This window comes from Antrostomus carolinensis, unplaced genomic scaffold (genome assembly GCF_000700745.2).
Source record: "Antrostomus carolinensis isolate BGI_N321 unplaced genomic scaffold, ASM70074v2 scaffold1354, whole genome shotgun sequence".
Classification (NCBI taxonomy): Eukaryota; Metazoa; Chordata; class Aves; order Caprimulgiformes; family Caprimulgidae; genus Antrostomus; species Antrostomus carolinensis.
Genome location: NW_010312635.1, coordinates 57,975 through 73,769, shown reverse-complemented (window position 1 = coordinate 73,769; position 15,795 = coordinate 57,975). Strand labels below are relative to the sequence as shown.

General features: G+C 37.3%; 1 protein-coding gene across 1 annotated transcript; it reads left to right on the top strand.

The window, feature by feature from the left end:
* Window positions 1-310: 310 nt before the first annotated feature.
* Window positions 311-7,995, top strand: TRMT9B (tRNA methyltransferase 9B (putative)). Its single transcript, XM_010167047.2, has 3 exons — window positions 311-482; window positions 3,493-3,666; window positions 6,531-7,995. Exons 1-3 carry the CDS (start codon window positions 329-331, stop codon window positions 7,562-7,564), a joined length of 1,362 nt encoding a protein of 453 aa, XP_010165349.1. The 5' UTR covers window positions 311-328; the 3' UTR covers window positions 7,565-7,995.
* Window positions 7,996-15,795: the final 7,800 nt, after the last annotated feature.

Below are 15,795 nucleotides of genomic sequence, written 5' to 3'. Positions count from 1 at the left end.
AATACAGGCTCTGTTTTGTACCAGATAAGCTTTTACTACATTAGTGAACTTATTTAGGAATGTGCATATTATTGAATAGGCACATGCAGTTATATAATGCTCCTTAGGCAAGGTGATGCATTCACATTTTTCCTTGACTTTCATGGAATAATATCAGATCTTTTGAATAAAGACCTTTCTATAAATATAATGGCTGTTATATTGGTGTAATGATTTTATGAATGTAAACTTACAAGGTCCTGAATTATGCATGTCTATAAAATGTAAAGTCTACACTACATCAGTTTGTGTTTTGTTGTACATTATCTTTCTTCATTATGTTTTCAGGATGGAACATGAGGCTACTCAGCTAGAAAAGCAGCACGTGCACAGTGTGTATGAAAATACAGCTGCCTACTTTAATGATCTGCAGAGCAAAGCATGGCCTCGTGTTCGAAACTTTCTGCTGGAGCAAAAGCCTGGAAGTCTTGTTGCTGACATAGGTAAGCCATTCCTTGGGGTGGTGTGAAAGATTGTCTATAGACTTTATATGTTAATCATACGCGTGCTTCAGAGCAATTTTTATAAAACTCATTTAAACTTGTTTTAAATATTGTTTTAAATATTGTTTTAAAATTGTTTTAGAACTCATATTAGATGCCAAATATCACTTGGTTTATTTCCTTGACAGTGTATGAGGTCACCAGTAAATATGATTTTTGCCTTATTTTGATTAAGCTAAGCCTTACTCTACCAGTTTACCCACAGACATAGTGGTCTGTGATACTGCTGGAGCCCTTCTTAAGAAATGGGTTAAAGGCTCAATTATTTCATATTTCAGTTTCTTTAGATCTCTTGATTTAAGTACTGCTAGTCTGAAAATTAATGCTTTTAATTTGTTCTTACAGTCCTCCTATCAAGGCTTTAACATAAGAGAAGTCTGATGTGATCACTGTTAAAAAAAACCCCCAAAAAGTGATGATCTGAGAATCTCCCTATAATCCTTAATACAGACACCAAAAACTCATTTTCCTGCTGTGGCCTTGTCTTCCCTACATGTTCAATTTATATCTTGATTTTCTGTTGCACTTCTAGACTTTTTAGGGGTTTCCAGATCCTGATGCTCCTTTGCACCACTGGATTTTCCTCATTGTTTAGACGAATAAAATGCTTTTATGCAGCAAAGTGTAATAAATGTACACAATAAATTATGCATCTGCCTTATCTTATCAGAGAAGACCATTCTTTGAGGGTGTTGTAGGCCATAATCAAAAGATAATACCTAATTTTCCTGCTGTTGAGCAGTACCCCAAAAATACTTGATTGCTGTTATTTTGAATATGTATCTTTTATATGTCTGCACCGTTTTCACTAATAATATCAGAAAATATCCTTTGGCATACACTCATTCAGCAGCCATCTTAACATGATATTTCTCAGCCAAAATTTTTTATCACCTCAATAGAAGTCACTTGAAGCTTAGCTAAAGTTCTTTGAGGCTTTATCAGCAGGCATCACAGTGGTGGCTGAAAGCATAAGATCACCCTGTTACAGTTTCAGTTGAAATAGTTTTAATGCATGTGGTACATCTGGAGAGAAGGTAGATGCTTACAGTTACCAATAAGAATGTTCCCATCAAGGCACACAAGGAACCTCCTTTTATGAGGTTTAATAAGATCTGCAGGAGTCTGACTATCATGTTTATTTTTGGTATATATTTTGGGAGGAGGGTTGCCTAGTGGCATCAAAATTTTCAAAATAAGATGTTCAATTGATAATTTCCTTTTCTGTTTAATACCAACTTTTATGAAAATATTTTTGTTTGCTAGCTTTACATGAAGCATGGTAATGGTAGCAGAATAAAATATAATTTTGTCTAATTGCCTTACTGTTGTTTATTCATCAAAATAAATGACAACAGCATGGCTATTGTTAACAGCTTTGTGAAGGAATCTACCTTCTGATGACTCATTTAAAAGTGATCTCCTGCAAATGTAGATTTTTAGAGTACTGAAAGTGTTGTAATTATTTAGCTTCTTTCCAGAGAGGACCCTACACTTCCAAAAACTCACTGTGATTAAAAAGCACTCCACCAAAAGCCATGTATTAAGCACCTGAATCTTCGAAATTAATGTATATTTGACTAAATGTGTTCCTTCTGCAAACACAGTAACCAATAGTACTTTATACTAATTTTAAAACTTAACGCTTTCTAACATGCAGAGCTTCATGGTTTATTGCATATATTCATTGAACTGCATTGACAATATTAATATTTTCCATTTCTCTCAAGTGTTGCTTCAAAGAATAGTGCTTGCTTTTTGCTTTAGAAATATGCTTTTTTTTGGCCACTGGAGTGTTGTGCTGTTCTCCAACAGTTCCTGTGCTGTCTCTCTAGATAATGGTGCACATTAACATCAACAAGAGCAGCAGCGCTGCAAGAAGCAGTGATGTTTCTAAAGATAACTCCAGGCCTTTAAATTGAATTACCAATACTGAGATGGTTCTCTTTGCCAAGCTGCTACCCTGTTGCTTGGCTGACAACTTTCAGAAATTATTCTTCACTACTGACCCATAACTGGGGTGAATGTTTTCTAACCTAAATTTGAAAAGTGTCTGTTATGTATATGGTTATTGAAGAACACTCTGAAAGATTTCAATTTAGTACAGCACAGTCCTTGAGAAGGCATACTTTTAGGTGGAAGACATTCTGGAACAGCTCATTACATTTACATGCTTTATAATGCACTGGCACAAAGGCAGAAAGAGGATGGGCCTGTGACATGGCAGGAATTTTTATGATTCATGGTTACTTTCAAGTCTGTATGTGCAGTTAAAAATTGTACTTTCTGACTTGTGTCAGTGGTAGCTGTGGTTTAGGACTTCTTGGAGAGAAATGGGATGCACTGGAGAGGTACTGCATGGGGTTTAGCAAAGACTGGGGAAGGACTTGGAAGAGAGATCTACTGCAGGTCACTAAAAAGACAAAACACACTGGCTTCAGGAAAACCCCTGAACAGAAAGGAGTTGGAAGCTGGAAGGGTATGAGGAAAAGGGTCATAATGCTTACCTTGTTCTTACTCTTTCCTGAGCATCCCTTTACGCTCATTGTTGGAAACAGGATACCAAGCTATATAAAGGCTCAGTATGCAGCAGCATGGTTGGTTTTTTGCTCCAGGATATGCAATAGTGGCTGCAGATGACCACTCCTTCCTCCTCACACCTGCACTTACCCTTCTTCCCCAAAGAAATACACATAACCTGCTGTTACACAGGGCTGTGTAATGAGTATTTTTGTTGGTGATGTTGGTACTGTTACACTCCTAACAGTGTGAACATGTAATTTGAAAAAGTCCAGATGAACCCTGCAGCAGTTAGGCTAGAAGGAGCAAGCTCTCATTTTGTTTTGTAAGAAGCCTTAGAATTAGGAAAGCCTCCCCATTATTTTCACAGCTTTGAGGGTTAGCAAGTGTTTGGAACATACAACTTCTGATCTAGTATTCTTTTCTTTAGGTTGTGGAACTGGAAAGTATCTCAGTGTCAACAGTCAGGTGTATAATCTCGGCTGTGATTACTGTGCACCGTTGGTAGAGATTGCAAGGAAGAAAGGTGAAGAAGTTCTGGTATGTGACAACCTTAACCTTCCCTTTAGGGACCAGTGCTTCAATGCAGTCATTTCCATTGGAGGTAAGACGACATACATGCATTCTGGCCCACAACAAGTGCAAATTGTTTTGGATCCTTTTCTTTCTCTGTGTCTTCATTTCAGTTAAATTTGTTTTGAAACAATTCCCTTAGAATCACAGCAGATATTACTGAAATGAATGTAGTAAACATGAAAAAAAAAAAAAAGTTCCATTGCACAGAGGGGCTGTTGACCAGGGAAGTATGTGGATCATTTGTTTGTTTATATGTGGTCTTATTCACCCTATGGAGAAAAGATTTCCTTCCAGCATGCATTTTAAACAAGTAAAAACTAATATAAACATGGCTGCTCGCAGTTTAAACAGATTAGGTGGTCAAGATAAACTCTTGGTTCCTCCTCAGGATCTGTTTTGACCAGCAAATGCTTTGAAATAAAAACTTACTTTTTCTACAGCAGAACTTGAATCATGTTAACTATTACATGTTATGAATACAAATTTCTCTTAGAATAGTAATGAAATAAGAACACATACAAATGCCTGTGTCTAAAATGAGTGAAGCATCTCAGCATCTTTTGACCACTCCTTTTGAAAAAAATTACTCATAATTTGAGAAGTATAAACTGGAAAAGGTAGATGAGGAATAGAGTACTCACAGTCTACATTTTTAGCATTACTCTTGCTTGAACTTCTTTCAGGCTGTTTCACTGTATCAGCAAAAATATAAAGCATGATAATTATTGTTGGTAGCAATCAACAAACTTCTTGGACTATGATAGAAATTCATTTAAAAATGTATTTTTCTCATATGCAGGGTAGAAGAAAAGGTGAGTAATACGCAAGCAGTATCTATATTACTTTGCTTTCGTTTTGTCTAATTAACCAGTGAGCCCTACCCACATTTCAGGTCTTGCAGCATAATTTCAGTGCTATCAGATCAGCTGACTTTGAAGGACAACGTGCCTATCTAATGTTTATACCAATTACAGGCCTGACAAGATTAAAAGTTCACATGGAATTTCTGTAGATTTAACAGGAATGGATTTTAGTCCCTCTTGAATAGAGACATGGTATGCCTGTGTCCATCTAATTCTAGATAAAGTAGTTTTCATCCCATTCCAGAGAACAGCAAGTATTTATGTACACAGTCAAATATTTTTCTTGGCTTTGCTAGTATAATCCTGTTTATAGGATTTATATTTCTGTGGAACCACCAGAGTGATTACATATTTTTAACCATGAAGAATATTTAAACCATTAAATTAATTGCTTAGATAGAGCTTGCACAGATTCTTTTGGTTGATTAGCACTTCTTTCTGGTGACCTGAGCTCACATGCTTATACTGTCAGTTTTGATATTATTTTGCAGCAGGTTGTGTGGTGATATATGGCCTAACTCCAGTATAAGATAAAATATCAGTTCCTTTCTCCCCATCTAGCTAAAGAAATTGAAATAATATTTTATATTTATTTTGCAAAGTTTGAGAAAATACTGACAAGAGTTAGGAGTACCTGGAAATAAACACTGATCATATAGACTGGGGAATTCTTCTCAGAGTTTGCTGCCTTGTGTTCTCAGCTGCTTGTGAGGACCTAGTTAATATCAACTGCCAATAATTCTTTTCTTGGCTTGTGGTAAAAAAGCTACATTTTTTTTTCCCCTTGGAAATTTAATCGTTGCCTTGAATAAAGTTAGAGCTAGTTGGACATGCTTGTCATAACTGCTGTTTGAAATAACACTATTTCTACAAGTAGAATTGGCTACTGTCAAGTGGCACATATAAAGATAATCTAATTTTTCTGAAGATATGGAGGTGTCTTCAGCTAAGGACATATACAATTGTTATATATTGTTACATGGGTAGATTGAAAGTTTTGCATGTAGAAGTGGCTGTCTCCAAGTCCACTTGGAAAAAACTGTGGAATCAGTCCTCTTTACATAATTGGTTTAAATCAAGTCTGGTACTGATGACATATAGAACAACATGACCAATCTCAATAGAAGTTAATGTGGTTGAAAGTTTAGAGAGCAAATAGCTGACTTAGCTATTCACTATCTGTTAAAATTGGTTACTTCAGGTGAGTAGAAAGATATAAACAGTGTGGAAATCTTGGAACATAGCTTAATTTTACATTGCAGTGAAATTTGAAAATGTGGAAATTATCCTGGAAAGAAAATTCAAATGTAGTGATCAATAGCTTTATTTTTGATTTGTCTTTTTATTTTTTAATAGCATGACACGATGTAACAAAAAAATCATCATTCTTAGACATGGAGATGTATACTGAGATATTTTGTTTTCTTTTTTTTTTTTTTTTTTTCTCCAGAACAAGCATTCTATAAAGGCAACACCTTTCTACAAAATTAATGCAATGACAAATATTTCTGTCTAAATTTTCTCACTAACTCCTTTGTAAGTGCACTGATATAAAAATGCAGAGTATCTTTTTACTTGTATTACTTTTTGCTGTTTTTGTTACATGGTGAAAAGATTTTCTGTTTCCATTAAGGTAAGTCTGAAATGTGTCCCAAATCTAAAATCAAACTTAATCGTATCCAATTCACCTAAAGACCAGGCATCTAAATGAAAGCTAGTCATGCTATGATCTTTTATGGGTGATGTAGAGAAACAGAAACCTCCAGCTTGGGTTATTTTGAATCCTTATTTTGAAATGAAATTACCTTCCTTCATTGGGATTTGCCATTGAATAGAGATGTAAAAGAGATCATTCTGAGGTAAACTTGCACTGTGGGACCAATGAATTCAGTGCTGTTACTGACTTGCAGTGTGTGATATTTGTGATACAACACAATGTTTAAAATGATTAAACATGTAGAACAGGTTGAAGATGAAAATGCTGTGTCCTTACTAATATTCAATACGTAACACCTTCCCTTTTTCACAGTGATCCATCATTTCTCAACTAAACAAAGAAGAATCAAAGCAATAAAGGAAATGGCAAGGGTATTGATACCTGGAGGTCAGATGATGATTTATGTTTGGGCTATGGAACAAAAGAATCGTCACTTTGAGAAACAAGATGTATTTGTTCCCTGGAACAAGGCCTTGTGCTCACGCCATTTTTCAGAATCCGCTCAATCTGGAGATAAGGGTGAGTTTGTGCATGCTGTAAAAAGCCAAGACATACACCCTGCACAGCTCGTCATCTCTGACTGCAGCTACCGAACCAACCTGCAGCCGGACGCTGATTCAAAACATTCCCACAATACAGACCATTGCTTATCCAGAGCTTGCTGCATGAAAATTTCCGAAGAAGACAACAGATTTTACAGTGCTCTAGGAAGATCTTTCCGCTCATGGTTTTTCTCCAGATCACTTGATGAATCAGCCCTGAGAAAGCAAACGGACAAATTGAAGCCTCTGAAGGATGAAGGAGAGTGGGCAAACAGTACTGTACCCATTCAGCATTCACGACACTGCAGTTTGGATTTAGGTCACCATGGGGCACTGTTAAAAGAACAAAGTTTAGATGATGATGTGTTCATGGAAGGCCTGCCTCTCAAAACAACACAGTGGTCACCAGCCACAGATGCACTGAAGGATTTAAGTTTAAATGGTGGACACCAAAGTGTAGCTCAGAGCAAGAGTGAAGAAGCTTCATTTACAAATGGCCCAGTGGAAGACAGAGACTACAGCTGTGGTTGTAATAAAGATGGTGATGGTAAGTATAACGCCAGCAAGTTTTTCAAAAGAACTTCAACAACTGACTCCACTGACTCTGCTTTGGATTCAGCAGTGTCTGTTGGGGACCAAACTGATGCCACATTGGATGCAAAAGCCTTCATGCGTTATTATCATGTTTTCCGGGAAGGGGAGCTGTGCTCTCTGGTAGAAGAGGACGTGCCTGAGCTTCAGATACTTTCTTCCTGCTATGACCATGGAAACTGGTGCATTATTGCAGAGAAAAGAGGAACATAGCTGCAAAGAGAGCAAAGCAGAATTCAGTGACTGACGATTTTAAGCTGCTCCTTGTGTTCCTGTGGTTGTGCAGTGTGACATGGAATTTGAATCTCACGTAGTCGTGTGCCATTCATTTCTGAGTTATTATCTCTCTCTCTTATTTAACTATCTAACATGAGGTCTGTATATAGGAATGTAAGTGGTAAACAATATTTATGTTTTGTTAAACTTTTATGAAGTTAAAACTGGAGAATTTTATAGTGCTTTTAGCAAATAATTGTGTTTTTAAATACACTTTTCTATTGAAAAATAAAACCTTTTTATAAGACAAGGATCAGGGCATTGTTTATGAGAAATATCCTCACAGTAGAAAGTTTAGGCTTTGTTTTGCAAACACTAAAAATGTGTCACATTACTCCCTGCTCTTGAAGTCCTATAAATAGAGACACAGGCACATATAAAAACATACTTGACTGTATTCTGCTAGACCGCATGCTGCAGAACTGGGAGCAAGCACAGTCCCAGTGCTACTTAGTTTGGAGGAGAGTTGTTAGTAGGCAAAAATTATGTACAAGACAAGCTCTTCATATTCTGTCATTTGAGGTTTGCATTTGGGAGCAAATGACAGAACAAATTTTGAACAATGTTTTTGGACTTTTGTTTTAAAAATAATCTAATTTATGTCAGGTGCAGGTTAAGTTTTATATGCCAGCTCTCACAAATACTTTATCTTAATTTCCTTTGCTGTAGTTTTTAATTGGTTATATGTACATCAAGGTCAGAGGGATTTATGAGAGTATCAGTGTTATACAAAGGTTACAAAATATCAAATACTTGAGATGGATACATATCTATTTTTCATAAGCCTGGGAAGCTAAGATAAAATTAACAAAATTCCAATGCATATCTGGTCAGCTGTCATATTTGCTTTCCTCATTCACTGACATGAGAATATATATTAAATTTTGTGTTAAATAATGTAGATAGGAAGAGGATGCAAGTACAGTTTGTATGTAAAATACAAATTCCTATCTTCTGCAGTTTAAATGAATCTTTTGAGACCTAAATGATAATAGATTGCTTAAACAACTTTCCCATTTTCTGTAAGACATAAATTTTCGTTGAACATGGTTCCCTGCCATCATCCAGTTGCACTAGATTGCAGCAGTTGCCCTCATATAATTCTTTACACCCAAGTAACCTCACTCCTTTCAGTGGGAGGCTTATGATGTGAAGTTATATGTGCTGTGGATAAAATCCACCTGGCTTCTGAAGTTCAGTAGTGAAACTGTAATTGTTACCCACTGAAACAGGGCTGAACTGGGCTAATTGCCTTGTTAGCACAAAGTTACTCAATTTTTAGGCTTTATTTACAGTCAGTGGTTTTAGTGTAGGGCACAGCTTCAGCTGGTGTGATTTCATGACCTTTAAAGGAGCTCCACAGATTCACCCCAGAGATTAATCCTTTTAATACAGCAGTTTGAGAGACCCATATAATTGTCTGCCCTATTTGTGAGCAAGTAACTTTGAATACAAAGCAACAGGAGTGAAATACTGAACTTTTCCAGTCTGTGCTGTGTAAGTAGGTGGATTTTGGGTTGTTCAGGTGAAAGCCTTGATGGTGCTGATTAGTTTTAGATGTAGAGGCCCATGAGGATTACCAAATGGTAATTTATTATAGAGTTATCTACTGGAGCGATGCCTGTAGAACAATCATCTTTGTATTCCTCATAGTTTGGGATCCTTTTACTTTATCTTTCCTGGGTCTGTACCACTTGCACTCCCCAATGCTTTTTGAAAATAAAAGCATGGTCAAAGAACCATGCATCTGAAACTTCCAAAATATTATTCCACTCTAAATATTACTTTCAATACAGCCTGGGGCTGTAGTTCTCATACACTGTGTCTGAGCCTTACCTAAGAAAACTGGCAATATTCCCTGCTTTGCTGGGTCCAGCTGCTCATGGCTGAGGGGCTGCTCCTGCTGCATCCTGAAGTTCCAGTTTTAGAAACACAGTTCAAAAATGCACATGCTGGCATATTGCAGAGCCAGCAGGGATCATGCTGAGCTCCACATCTCATCTGCAGGGTGCTCATATCAGACTGGTAAGACCTGCCTCATTTTTTGGGAATTTTTGGTGGAGCTCAAGGATTTTAAAAGAACACTTAATTGCTTCCATATAAGATATGTCAATGGATATTCAGCATCTCTGGAATTTGGGCTGTATTTAGGAAGGAGGTAATTGATTATCATTCTATATCCAATTCTGAAAGTTTGTCCCTGCACTCCAGCATGTGGAAACTCTCTTGCACATATTAAAAAATATTTATAAGATCTTATTAATCTAAACTGACAGCTGGGTGTAGTTAACTGGGAGAAGGAACATTATAATTTTGTTATCTGCACTTCTGCAGTCTATCTGTGGAGTATTCGGTGTGTAGTCAAGCAGGCTGCTGAAATGTGGGGTAAACTAAGAAAGAAAGGTCTTCCGTTCTCTTTACAACAGACTTGCTATCCTTCTAAGAGGCTAAATCTATGTTTCAGGCTCTAGTACAAACTTCCTGCTCTATTATCTGTAAGAAAAAGAGCTGTCAGCTCAAAGCCACTGAGGAACTTTAAATTGTTTTTGTGTTTGTAGACTTTCCATGCTTTGTTTGGTTTGAGATTCCTGCCTGGGGATGATTTTCATAATTATTTATTTCTATTTTCTCTTGTTTGGAGCTGATGCTATTAAGTTGTGTTACACAGGAGTTTGGATTGTATTGTTATAAATTCCTGGGGGAAGGAAAAGGGAGTTTTGGTAAACTGTTTTCTTTGCCAATATTCAGTCTTCCTCTGAGGACCTATAATCTCGATGTAGCATAATTTCTATAGACTGGGAATCAGTCAGCTGAGGTCATGAATGTGAGGTCTGCACAGCAAGACTTTATTGCTGTTTGCAGTCTCCCATCTATTTATAGAGGCTGCCTAGGTCTGTAACAGCTTTATCATTTCATAAGAAGCCAGATTGCCTCAATCAGAGCATGGTGAATGTCTCTCTTGATTGGTTTCCCTTTTGATGAGGCCCGTCTTAAACAAATTGTAATTTCCAGAAGAATCTATGTGATCCCAGTCTTTAATACCTTACAGACCACTGAAAAGTCTATAGTAAATGAATGAATACATAAATAAAACTCAGTTGTCCTTGCATGCTAAAACTCTCAGCAATATCCACTACAAGATCTGACTCTTAGAAGGTAAAAGGCAAATGTGTAGTTGCATTTATTGTCTCACAAATGGGCAATATTCTCACCCAGGTTATGCCAATAACAAACCTGCTTCTGGATGCAGTGGCCTAGGATTGCTTCTAAGCTGCTCATCTAGCTTTAAGTGGCACATGGAGAAGTCTTGATTACATGAGAAAGGATGTCCTGGTTTTTTACAATTTAATTTACTAGAATCTTTGTCAGACAGTCTGAACTGGCTAAGCAAAAGCTGCTACCTTATTACTCTTACAGACTATAATCCAAATGGACAGTTGCAATAAAAAAGATACAATTGAACCGACTTATTTTTGAAGGATTAATACAATTGCAATATTTGATAAGTTACATCTTGTCTTCTTTAATTTTTAGACATAAAAAAAAAAATAAGTGCAGAAGTATCATTTTTTTTTTGTACTAATGGCGACTAAGTTACTTTCTTTGAAACTTATGGTGTAGGAATTTTAAAAGCACAGGTGAGGAATGAAAGCTATAAATATTCTAGCAGATATTTTTTGGTATATACAGTTACTTATATGCATAGTTTAAAATGTTGAGTGAAGAGCTCTATCTTTTCCACCAGCAGAATATTGTTAGTGAGCTGCCTGGGTAGATTCTGATTAGAAATAATGTTTCTGCTCTTCCATCATCTCTGCCGTGTCCTGTCTCCATCAGACTGCATTTATATCACTGTTGGGTTGAATTAGTATTGACATTGTGCTGAATCTACTGGTCTACCCACTTTCTTGCTCAGCACTTTCACAGGATTTGTGGCTACTTCAGTACTCCAGGAAAATGATGTGTGTCAGTGTTAAATATATACAGTTGTATATCTCTTTTGTGAGTTCAGCATTTCTTATTCTTACAGTATATGAATTCTGGCAGCTACTGTTGATTTTATCATCTTCCAATCTGCTGGTCAAAACTGTGCTTAGGTACTGCTCTGTAGTCAATTCTTTGTCCATACATGGAACCTATTATCTAGTATCTGACACAAAATGGATCCTACTTGGTTAAAATATTATTTCTTGCAGACCTTCTGTGCTTTCAGATTGGTTAATAAATGTACTAGCCACGGGAAACTGTGTCTGGGAAAGTTCTTAATGAATGTTAAATCCGAGATGGCTTTGTTAGTGCTATTTGCTCCATAAGTTAGACCACATGGGCATGGTATGGAGCAGGTAGCAAGTGATTTGCTATGAAGCTGAGGAGTCTGTCTTTACTTTACATGGCCATAATCAACCTAGCCATACTTGTGATTATTTGAACTAGGTAAATAAAGGTGATGAAATGTGATTTTTAACCATGTCAGTACTGTGTGTCCTGTTGATGACAGAAAAACAGGATGGTCAGCAGAATTAATTGCTACAGCGCTACATTTCCTGCTCCTTCTGATCTATTTACAGTCATCCAGGAATAAGTTTTGTGGTGTAAGTTAACATTGAAGTATTTATTTGGGATTGTCAATGTTCTTTTTGCAGTAATTTAAATCAGAAAAGAAAAGGAATGTAATTAGAATTATGCAATTTCCTGGTGAGGTTACAGCTATTAACTGTGTTAAAAGTATTTTTACAGTTGCAGTGATCATTTATTGTGTTTATACAACTACAGTCATGTATTTATTATAGTAATGACTAAGGACCTAGTAGAAATGAAGCTCTATCCAGATGAGTATTAATACATGCCCAGTAGTACAGAGTATGTAACCTAATAGTTTTTAGATAATGGGGAAGTAGTATGAGCACAGGCTGGACAATAGGGTGGTAGCAAATGTAATTTCAGGGGGATACAGAATGCTCTTTATGAAGAGGGAATGAATTAAATCTGATACAGTGTTGAGAAAGGCTAAGGAAAAAGAGTAGAAGATGGGAAGTATACAGAGAAATGAAGAGGAATTGCAAAGATGGGAGCAATCACAGCAGAGAAAGCACAATCAGCACTGCTGGTTATTCTTAGGATATGCAGAGGACCCTGTTTTGACTGCCCTTTCTGGAAGGCCTGGTTGAAATCTCCCTGCTGTCTTACTGCAAGGGCTTGTGCAGAGGGAGGAACGCACCTTTTTCCTACCACTTGGAGTTCAGTACTCTTTCCTGTACACTTCCAAGGCTGGGCACACACAGAGGAAGATTGGTGAGGGATAACAGTTCTTCTTTCCTTTATACCTCCATCACTTCATTGCAGTATGTTCTGTTTTGATTCCTTGTATTCTTGCTGAGTGCTTCAGTTCACTCTGGTTGGTTTGATCATCCTCAGCTATGCCTGCAATCTGGAGTTGTATTTGTTTTCCTAGTTACCTCTTCTACCAATATGGTGGCATTGGTACAAGCTTTGCATGTAGAAAAGTTTGTAGGACAGGTTTAACAAGAATTAAGGCACAAAAAGGTGCATTTTTTCAGCAGTCAATGGATACCAGTTACTTGCTGTTATTATTTGTACAATAACAAAGATTATTGTCCAGAGTAAAGAAAGGATTGCTCTGAGACTCCCCCTTAGCGCATTAGGTAGGTAGACGCTGTAGAAGACTGTACCAGGCATGTAACTGCATCTTTGATACTTAGATAGTTTTCAAAATCTGCCTTGAATGAACCATTAGATACTTGGTTTGCTTCTATAGTTGTAAATATATTTAGCATTCTGCATTCAGATGAATGTGATTGCTCAGTCACCCTTTGCTTGACTAACCAAGGGCTCTGCTATTTCTATCTCATTTCTATCTCTTTCATTTTCTAATTTAATTTGTTTTCTTCTTTCTGAGCATTTCCTCCCAAAGATTCCCCACCTCAGTTTGCCTCTTTTCTATTCAGATGCACGCAAACCACAAATATAGCAGCAACACCCCAAATTGCCACAAATATGTATGCATTTCTCATTTTCACCTTTAAATCTCCACTTGTGATGATGCATCCAGGCTGTTTTCATACTTCTACCTCTGACAGCTGAAGACAAAAGTGAAAAAACCCCACCTTAATACCTCAAAGCATCATAGCAAACCTCATGACCAATTTAGGGGATTATGGGCGCTTCAAAACTCTAATAGTGCAAAATGGTATAATCTGCACGTAATTCTCCTTTTTTCTCAGCTCTTACTTAGTCATCATTGTATTCACTTAGGTACCTTTTGAACTCTTTAAGCTATATCTACATCTTCATAGAGCTTGGGATACTTGAGGATGGAAGATGCCTCTGTTGCTGTTGTGGCAATTCAGCACCTGTGCCTGCTGCTTTTCCCAGTGCCCAACAGAAAAAGTTGCTTAAATAGAACCCAAATAGTCTGATTAAAAAACAAAACAAAACCACCACCACCAACCAACCAAACCCCACTAAAACTAACAACAAAACCCCCCCCATCCTAGCGGGAGGTGCTTCAGCAGTTGTGATCACATCCAAATTGAAATGGAAATGTGGGAGAAGAAAGAAAATATGGATATTATGAGTGGAGCTCACAGCTTTGAAAAGTTTCTTGGATATAAATTCATTATCCTCTTTAGCCCTGTTGACAAGGTGCTACACTCTGCTGTGATGAGGGGTATGTGTGTGGGACAGGGGATGCAGGAACAGTGAGATGATATTAGGTTGCCCTCTTCTGTTGTGACAAGGTAGGTTGATTTCTGCAGAATATTAACTGCTTGTTGTTACTGTTCGTACAGCATCTAAAATTCTCTTTCCTGAATGAAGAGAGGATTGCTCTGTGACTGTCAGTCATTCTGAAAGTGTCAGGGGTAAAAGCGACAAAGATAAAGAAGGGAGATGTAAATGTTCACATTATAGATGAAAATGTTACCAGTGTGCGAACAAAGAAGTCTGCGTGTGCACAGAGTGAAAGCTGACGTTTCCTCTTGTGCAGGATAAAAATAAAAGTAATTAGTGGGAGGCTTTTTGGTGAGGCAACATCATGTTCTTTTCTGTGTCTCTCTTCTGCATCTTTATAGAAAAATCTACGCTGCATGTCAGAATTACTGAGAATAAATTGAGCCTTCACAGGTCTGCTTCCTTACGAGAGGACTGACAGGATGGTCAAGATTTAGTTCCAAACATCTGGACTGGATAAAATAAAGTGTTTCCTGTGAAAGGAAGAATTAGCCACTTGGACAGAACAAATGCTCTAGTGCAGAGAAAGCACAGCCATTCAATATGAGGTTAAACCTTTCTACCTAAAAGAGGGAAAACAGACTCTTGTGGCTCACTGGCCAAAGCTGCTTTCCAGTGTGCCTGAGAGAACACCAGAGGTGAGACAGTGATGAAATTAATAGAGAGCAAGTCACACACAACATCTCCAGGCTGCTTTAAATTGATGTTTTATTCAATGACATAGCCTGATGAAGGTCATTGCCTGTACTGAGAGTAGCAGCCCCTATCAACGTCAATAACAGTCAAGAGCACTCACTGCCTCTTGGGATTTGTCCCTCTCCATTTTATGAGGACTGGCTGTTCCAACCCTGATCACTAGACCATTTAAAAAGGTTACTCTAACTCCTGTTTTAAATAATGGACAGATACAAATATACAAGTATAGATATTTTGATGCAACCTTTTTTTTTTTTTCCTTCTGCATGTATTAAAGGTTTTACTTACATTACAATACAATGATAACTAGTGCTTGGTGCAACTTCAGAAAGGCAAACAAACCATTTGATAACAAGGAAGAAAGGACTAAGACATCAGTACAAATGAGCTGCCAGCCAGGGCTTGTTTGAAAGGAGGTGGTAGAGAAGAGGAAAAGGGTGCTAGGAGAACAACATTAAGAGAGTAACAGAAAACCAGTCAAGCCTGTGAAGTCTGACCTGATTCTGGGAGTAATTACATCAAAATCTGATTCAAAGTTTTCTGTTGACTTCCCTGGTCTTTGTATCAATTGTTTTCAGAAATGCCTATTTACTCTGCCATTTTCCTTTCTTCGATTCAGAGGAGAAACAAAGATCCCTGGGGGGTTTACTTTATGCTTAAATATATAGTAGAACAGTCAGTTTAATAGTGGAACAAATGTTTGACCATGGTTGCCCAGGAGT